Source organism: Vicia villosa, linkage group LG2 (assembly GCF_029867415.1).
Source record: "Vicia villosa cultivar HV-30 ecotype Madison, WI linkage group LG2, Vvil1.0, whole genome shotgun sequence".
Lineage (NCBI taxonomy): Eukaryota > Viridiplantae > Streptophyta > Magnoliopsida > Fabales > Fabaceae > Vicia > Vicia villosa.
The window spans coordinates 188201123-188210222 of NC_081181.1; the positions used below are offsets into that span (position 1 = coordinate 188201123).

The window sequence follows — 9100 nt, forward strand, 5'->3', positions numbered from 1 at the left end:
CGTTTAATAATAAAAAATATATTAAATTCGTAATCAATCAACAATTTCTTCGTACAATATAAGCTGCATTTTCTTTCGTACGATATACGCCAGTCTTAGCGCCGTTTAGTAATAAAAAATATATTAAATATCCAATAGGATTTTTTGGTAAACCTAATAAATAAATGAATAAATAAATGAGAATTAAGACTTTACTTTACTTTACTAATCTAAAATAGAAAAGTAATAAGATTATTTGGATTGAGTCACCCTATAAATCCCTCCATAATGATGTGAATTTGTAGTCAAAAATCAATTTTCCCAATATTCAAAAAGTTTACATTTTTCTTCTCTTTTCCTTGTTTGTCCATTTTCACTTCATTGGACACTCTCTGTGGCCACTGAACAACTACATCGGTATTGTTCTTGTTTCTAGCTGCAAACACACAAAAATCGTCGCTTTCTTTGATTCTTTCATATCCCAAAAACAGATAAACAAAGAAAAATCATCAACAACAACACAAGAGTGGAAAATCAATAATCGAGTTTTCAATCCCAAAGACAAAACGGGTGATTTCGTTAGAAAGAAGAAAGCCGTTCAGGCTTGGAAGAAACGAGTTACTCAGTTCCAACCCTTTGGAAATTGTCTCATGGTTGGATTCTTTGATCAAGACTCATTTCGGTTTTCTGTGTTCTGATAATTGATTGTTTGAAAAGTTTGGTTTTTGAATAATGGGTTGTGCTTCTTTTTTATTTTTGTTAAAAAAAATTATTTTTTTATTTTTATGTTTTTGTGGATAAATGATCTTGTTTCTGAGGTGGATGGAATCTATAAAAAGGAAAATCCTGTTTCTGAGCCTAAATCTGAGGAAGATTTCTATGGCTAAGAATACGGTAGTGTTTGATTTTGATATTTTAGGATTAAGATTTGTGGTTTAGTCAAAATTTGTTTATAGATTCTGTACTAATGGTTTAAATAAGCGATTATTTCAAGTTTGATTTTTCTTTTTTATGTGATTTTTGTATGTTTATATTTATCTAAGGGCTATCATTTTGGGATAATTTTAATCTTTTTCTGATTTTGATTTTGGAGAAACCCAAGTTGAGGTTTCTCCTTTCCTGGACTTGTCTCTATTGTTTGTGTGTTTGGAGTTGCATTCTTTTATTGTTGATTGTGTAGTTCTTTCTTTAAACTTTAGTTTTGTGTTTGTTCATGAAAGCCAAGAAATGTGTATGGCCAAGAGAATATGAAGCTTGGTAGAATACGCGTCTTTAATGTTCGATGAAATGTGCTACCCATTTTTTGGCTGAGATTTGAGCAAAAGGAGATTCAAAATTGTTGGTTGTAGTTGCTGTTTATTATGTTAGAATTTAAGAGGTTCCTTCCAAGATTGCGAGTCCAAGGTATTGTGCTGAATGCTGATCAGGAAATTTTCGATAAATTTGGTTTGAGAATGTTAATTCTTATCTCTCTAAGCTTGTTTGTATCTATGTAGCACCGGCACCTCGGAAAAAAAGGTGTGTCCGAGTTAGTGTCGGTGTCTGAAACTGACATCAACACTTGTGATTATGTCTAATTTATTCATTTTTTCAAATTATTACTGGTGTCGACGTGTCGGTGTCCTTGCTTCATAGGTTTGCATTGTTTGGAGTCTTCCATTTGGATTGTTCTATGCGGTTTGTTGAAATTATGTTATGTTGTAGACAGTGTTATAGCAACGTTGCTATAATCGTTATTTAACTACACTTTGTACTAAATCATGTATTGTGGAACAATTTAGGTTTGTTAAAATTCTGCTACGCTATAGTGCTGCTATGTCTGCTATTTGACAACATTGGCATTTACAGGAAAGGAAGATGCATTGTGCGCCTCAACCAAAAGGTAATGATAGTCCAAAAGTTTCAGAAGCAGGAAAGAATTCCAAATCAACAACATATCAGCAACAAGACAAAGTTACATCTCTGGAAGTCACAAAAGTAATTTACTTTCCCGTTTCCCTGAATTGTTCAATCGAGTTTGGTTAAGCCGTTAGTCGTATCTCAATTTTTTTAATGTTATTTTGTTCAGCATTCTCAAGGATCTTCTGTTTCAAAGATCAACTCTGATAGTAGGTAAAAATTCTGTGTCTTTTATCATTTACTTCATTGTTCTTTTGATTATTGAAGTTGTTGTTGTATCGACATAACATGCACCCTTAGCCTTCTTATTACATTTATTTTAAAAATCTGTTACTCATTGTAAAATAACTCTTAGGCTTGCTAAAAGGTGATAGTGTATTTTTTACATGGTAGGATGGAATGTGAATCCATGCTGGTATTGATGTTGTATTCCCTCCAATTGAAGAGGTTGTTCAAACCCTATTTGGATAAATAGCTTAATTAAGCACTTATAGCGTTTGTTCTTATAATATAAGTGCTTATGCATAAACTATTTCTATAAAAGAAGATAAAATAAAGTTGAACTATTCTAATATAAGCTTGTGGAAATAAGCTGAAATCAGGTTATAGACAAATAGTAGGTTGTTTTCTTAACCACTCACTCACAAACAGTCCACACGGGTTTATGCCATTATATAAGCTCCAATAAGGCAATTCAAACAGTCTAACAAGTGTTTATGCAAGTCGATAAGCTCCAATAAGCCAATCCAAACAAGTCCTATATCTACTCAAACTCCTATTTTTATTTTTTGTTGTGCTTACGGAGACTTGAAATTTTACAGTGACTATTGTTATGTTCGGTTAATAATTTACCAGGTGTGCGATCCTTACATTCCTTAGTGTTGAGCCTGATGGAACCTGGAGAATTCTCGCCGTTCCAGTGCAGTGTCTCAATCACATTAACCTAGCTTCTGGAATTAATATGGATGGTCTGCAACTTCTTTTCCCTCCACCAGCTCCTCTAAACCGGTCGAAGAAAGATCAATGCAAGGGGTCTAGAGGACAGGTGCCTCTGAGTGCTTATACGGCCAAATCATATGAAAGAAGTTATAACGGTTCAAATAATGTTCGTCGTAGATGTCAAAATAAAGTAGCTAACAAAGCTTGTAAACTGAAAGAACTTCCTGCAGATTCTTGTGCGCAAAGTTCGGTAGTTAGTAGTAGCCCTAGCTTGTCACCTCATAGTTCTGCCACTGTTATTTCATCTGATAAGTGGATGAGTAACACTTACGAAGATAAGTCGTCGAAGAAAAGCTCGAGAAAAAGAGCAAGAAAGAAACAGATAAAGAACCAATCAAGTGAAAGTGGATCCAATGATAGAGAAGTTCGTTCGGAAGAATACGGGTGTGTAAGTTTGACTTCTGAAACTTGCAGCAGCAATGATGTGGATACAACTGCCCCGGAATTTTCATCTTCCGACGATAGGTTCATGAAAATTGATTGTGAAAGGAATGAGATGAATGACAAAGTCAATGTTATGGATGCACCAAAACGCTGCGACCCTCGTATCGAGGAGGCAGTAATGTCAAAAGCTGAATCAAGGAGTCAGCTACATGATAAAGAATCAAAGGATATTCAAGACGTTGAGCTATCCTGTTTTAATGATACACAAGACACTTTAGTGTTGGATTCAGTTTCGATTGGTTCAAAAAGCGATGAAAGTGTCTATGGCGCTCATATAGGAAAACAGTCCAACAAGGCAAGTTGTGGAGATGAGTATTTTCTCGGTCAAGGCTTAACGAACGGTTTTCGCAATAACTCTGAACATAACGAGGAAATAAGGAACGGCGGTCAAAATTGCGTTGTCAATGATAAGAGAGTTCAGCATAAGAGAACGATGTCCAAGAGTTCAAGTTTCAACAAATTCACAGGCATTCAAAACGGTCGAACAGGGAAGGAAAACAGTCATTCTGTATGGCAAAAGGTTCAGAAGAATAGTTCGAGTGAATGTGGTGGTGATTTGAAAAAAATAAGCACACCTTCGTCACAATTCATTTCCACTACTGACAAGGATACTTCAGCTATAAAAAACAGTAATTCTGTTGTTGCAAATGTTGTTTCAGGAGGAGAGGTTAAAAAACAAGCGAAAAGTAAAGCCGGTCGGAAATCAAAAGGGAAAACAACAGACTTGGTTATGAAAAAAGGACCCTGCAATTATTCTAGGAAGGGTTCCAATTATAACCGGACCGTGTTAAACGATAACATGAAGGGTAGTATTCAACAGAATGATTCTTCAAGTATCTCGTCTCAGGAAATTAATCATCAAGGAACGGTAATGGAGTTTCAGACCAATGGAGTTAAACAAGAATCATCTGAAATAGTTCATAATGAACAGTTTCATCCGGTGGAGTCCGATATCCAGAAAAATTCCCAGGAGCCAAAGAATGAAAGTATAGACATTCAATCTCAAGTTTCTTGTTCTGATGAGCAGTCTCAAGTTTCCTGTAATCTCTTAGATGATCAAGTTAGTCAAACATTGAAGGAAGTTTCTTCTGCTGATTACTACGTTCAAAACCACAGTTCTGGATCTTCACAATGGAAATGGATACCAGTTGGGAAAAAAGATACTGGAAGGACCAAATCTGAGTCAGAATATTCTGACGAACCAACTAGTAAAAATTTCGAATCGGAAAACACTCTCAAACCAAAAACTGATTCATTTTCTCAAAATCAGGATTCTTCACCAAATGCAGTTACATGCATTGGTCAGATCGAGGGTGAGAGTCATAAACTTGATGAGGAGATTTCAGGTACACTGGCCGAGCATAGGGACAAACATGAAGTAGCTAATCACATGATTTATGAATGTGAGAATCAATATATTTTTGAAAACGATTCGTATAGAATTGCTCAAGCTGTGAATGATACCTTCAGGGTTCAATTAGCTTGTGAAGTAGTACACAAGGCGACTGGTGGACCGGTTGCAGAGTTTGAAAGACTACTTCATTTTTGCAGTCCTGTTATTTGTCGATCACTTGATTCACTCCGTTGTCTGACGTGTTCTCAAAACTACTCTGTTGGTACCACACTGTGCCGACATGAGATACCTGAAGTATCTTTGGGGTGCTTGTGGGAGTGGTATGAGAAACATGGTAGCTATGGGTTAGAGATAAGGGCTTGGGATTATGAAAATCCGAAGACATTCGGCGGTGTCGGTCATTTTCCATTTCGTGCCTATTTTGTCCCTTCTTTATCAGCGATTCAGCTGTTTAAGAACCGTGAAAATCGATGTGTGAACAGCAATGCAAACTTTCCAAATTGTAAGGTTTCTGAAGACTCCTTCACTCCTATCAATGATGGTTCTAATCCATATACCGAGTCTAGTACTTCTGGCGATTTAGAACTTCTTTTTGAATATTTTGAATGCGAACAACCTCAACAAAGACGACCTCTATATGAAAGGTAAGACCGTTCATCACTTTTATATCGGAGCATAGTGGTTTTTAATATGCAAGTCTGTAACATGTGATATCATATTCTTTTCTTGTTCCATTTCTTTCTCATAGGATACAGGAGCTGATTAGAGGTAACGTACCGATCCAATCCAAAACTTATGGGGACACAACTAAACTGGATTCAATAAACCTGCAAGATCTTCATCCTAGATCTTGGTAAATGATCATGCGACTTGTATTTCATTTATGAAAAAAAAGTACATTTTTTTATTTGGCTTAAGATCATATCATCAGAAGCAATCATTATCATCATCTCAGTGAAAGTTAAAATGGTAACAGTTTTAAGACCACCTGATTTGCAGGTACTCAGTTGCATGGTATCCTATTTACCGTATACCAGATGGCAACTTTCGTGCATCTTTTCTGACTTACCATTCACTTGGACATTTGGTTCGTAGAAGTTCAAATTCTGATTCGCCAACTCTAGATTCTTGCGTAGTTTCTCCAGTTGTAGGTCTTCAAAGTTACAATGCACAGGTATGAGTTTTGTTGCTAAAACATTGAAGTTTAATCCGTCATTTCATTTGATAGAAAGATCTTTATAGATGAACAAATTGCAAATGAAATTTCGATACAGGGTGAATGCTGGTTCCAGCTGAATCATTCTGCATTGGCGGCAGAAATGATAGGCATAAACCCTTCAATCTTTCTTAAAGAGCGATTGAGAACACTTGAAGAAACAGCGTCTCTTATGGCAAGAGCGGTTGTAAACAAAGGGAACCAAGTTTGCACAAACAGACATCCAGATTATGAGTTTTTTCTGTCTAGGCGGCGATATTGAGATTTATTCATAACAAATAATTACAAGCAGGCCAAACTAGTCGCAAATAATTTTTGGCTACATTTTCCTATTGGACATCACATCTGAATTAAGATCAATGTTTGCTTGGTCTTATAATTGCATGTGTTTTTAGGTCCTAGTTGTTGGATTTGATTGACATCTTTTGTACATAGCTTTGTTCATTACCATTTTTTTTCACTCTTACAATTTTAGCTCAGTTTTGTTCCTTTGGTAGAAAGGAATAAGGAATATGTAGTGCTGATTTTGAGATATTAGTAGTAATTTCTGAATATTTTGATTCTTGTTTTTCATAGATTGATGTTGGTGAATACTTAGTTGTCTAAATTTCCTTTTCCCTGTTAAGCATTCAATTTTGAGTCAATTTGAGGTGCTACCTATGCCATAGGTGTCCCATAGAATTGATCTCTCTTTTAAATTTCATTCTTTGTTCCTTAGCTTACCAATTTTGCTATCTATACCATAGGTGTCCCATAGAATTGACATTCTTTTTTAAATTTCATTCTTAGTCCCTTAGCTTACCAATTGTGCTACCTACCTATACCATAGGTGTCCCATAGAATTGAATATGACTGAAATTACCAGACAAAAGTTAGGTTAAAATTTGAAGAGGTTTTTTTTTTCCTCTTTGGGTCCTTTATGGTGCATAGAATCTGATTATGTTTTGAAGATTTTAGATTTTAGAGTTTAAAACGGCCGAATCAATGACAAATACAATGAATAAAAACTCTATTAAATTAGAGAAATTCAACATGTTACTTGTCAACAACCAACAATAAGTTGGGAGTAATTAAAACAACAATTACACACTGACAAGATTATAAGTTGGGCAAATTAGTTACTTCTTCATTGAACCCAATCATGCATGTATAAAATTCATCTAAAGTTCTAGAACGAATCAAGTTTTAATAAATAGGACGAACAAATTTGATTAAGATAACATCTTAGTTAATTGCATGTTGGTGAATTGGACACATTCATCATCTTTGAGTAATAGATGACAACACTCCACAGTAGTCACAATTTTTTGTGTCGGGGTGGTTGAGACTCCGATTCATTTGGGCAAATTGATCATTCTAATCAAAATGAATAACATCATCATTTATCTTAAATAAGTGAGGATGAGTCATAAACTATAATTAAGTTAAGGCTTAAATGTATATTTCGTCTCTGTAAGTTAGTGAGTTTTGATTTTCGTCCCTGTAAGTTTTTTTTTGTCTGAGTCTCTGTATCTTACTTTTTACTTGCGGTTTAGTCCCTAAAGTCAAAATCCGGAGGAAAATCTGCATGTTTCGTGCGAATTTTCCTGCAGATTTTGATTTTAGTGACTAAAACGAACACAAAAGTGAAATATAGGGACTTAGACAAAAAAAAACTTACAGGGACGAAAATCAAAAACTCGCTAACCTACATGGACCAAAGATGCATTTAAGCCTTAAGTTAAGGTTCACTATATTTAGGTATGGGTAATAGGAGTTCATTATTTTGTGTGGTGGAGGAAAAAATTAACCAAACATATTAATTGATAGAAATCTACCTGCCACCCTCTTTTTTATACTTGTCATCCCCTCATATTTCTTTAATTCAATTTTACTCTTGTTGAAAAATGTTGAGATACAAAAAATTTTTGGAAGAAGTTTTTGGTATGCACTGTCAAATTTCCGGTACAACATACTGGAAATTTCAGTTATAAGAAAATTTCTGATACTTCGTACCGAAAATTTTAGTTAATTTCAAATTTTTGGTACATACTAGAAATTTCAAATTTATAGTATTACAGTTTTTTTTTTTTGCAAAAAACATCGGAAATTTCAAAAAATCAAGTAATTTTTTCAAAATTTCTAGTACATCATATTGAAAATTTTAGTTAATTTGAAATTTCCGGTACATACCGAAAATTTTAAATTTATGGTATCACAGTTTTTTTTTTTTGCAAAAAATATCGGAAATTTCGAAAAATCTAGTATTTTTTTATAAATTTCCGATAAAAACTCACTGAAATTTTTAAAAATCTGGTATTTTTTCAAAATTTCCGGTAGAAATATGTTATAAAAATTAATAACTTTAGACAAGAATATAATGGTAAAAACATAGCTCTGAGGGATGACATGTTTAATTTTAGGGGTGACATGTAAATTCCTCGAAATACACGGGCATTCTAGTTCAAAGAAAATGTCGAAGTGATCTAGACCACTCAATAAAAATAGAATATTTCTTCACCCACCTCCTAACCTTCTTGGCCACCTCCGGTGAATTTACCACAATACCCCTATTTTCGGAAGTTCATTTCCGAAAACGTACTTTTTTTGAAAAAAAAGTTGTTTTCGGAAATGTATCTTCGAAAAAGTGTTTTTTTTAATATAAAATATTGATTTCGGAGATGCATCTCCGAAATAAAGTTATTTTTCAGAAAATGTGGTGTTTTCGGAAGTTCATCTCCGAATTCACCCCCCTTGGAGGAATTCGGAAATGTACTTCCGAAATATTGTCTGGACAGAAGAAAGATGAAAAACAAGAACGATTCGCTTTATTTAATCGGGTGAAGATTACATCGATCACATTACATAAGATTAAAGTTACATATTGTTAAACACGGGTAGGTGGGGATGAGTCAACATTTTGATAACGTCGTCCGCCGATCTTTGAAGTTTCGCGTTCAACTCGATCGGGCCCTTCGAAGAAAATCGGTCGAACGTTGTCCACATAACCGCTAAATCTTCGTCGTTCTTGATCTCAAAAGGTGTGAATTCAATGGCTCCCTCGTCGTTAAGCGATGGCGAGCGGTACTCGAGCTTGACAACCTTTCGATTCTCGGGATAGCGCAAAAGCGTGTTGAGCGACGTTATCAACTCCGCAAACGGCGTGTCGCGCGAGAAGCGAAATTAGAACGGCATCGGGTAGCCGGTGGTGAAGTAGACGAATGCTAGGT

The 9100-nt window shown here is 35.0% G+C and overlaps 1 protein-coding gene across 2 annotated transcripts; it reads left to right on the plus strand.

Annotated features, from left to right (window-relative positions):
• The first annotated feature begins 273 nt into the window (after positions 1-273).
• LOC131653313 (uncharacterized) lies at positions 274-6445 on the plus strand. 2 transcript variants are annotated; one of them, XM_058923419.1, is made up of 7 exons: positions 274-632; positions 1828-1956; positions 2048-2091; positions 2734-5319; positions 5424-5528; positions 5675-5849; positions 5950-6445. In XM_058923419.1, the coding sequence occupies exons 1-7, from the start codon at positions 630-632 to the stop codon at positions 6151-6153; spliced, it is 3246 nt and encodes a 1081-aa protein (XP_058779402.1). In that variant the 5' UTR covers positions 274-629; the 3' UTR covers positions 6154-6445. The 2 variants fall into 2 exon arrangements, with proteins under 2 accessions (XP_058779402.1, XP_058779403.1); XM_058923420.1 differs by lacking the exon at positions 274-632 and adding an exon at positions 646-1383.
• The last annotated feature ends 2655 nt before the right edge of the window (positions 6446-9100 follow it).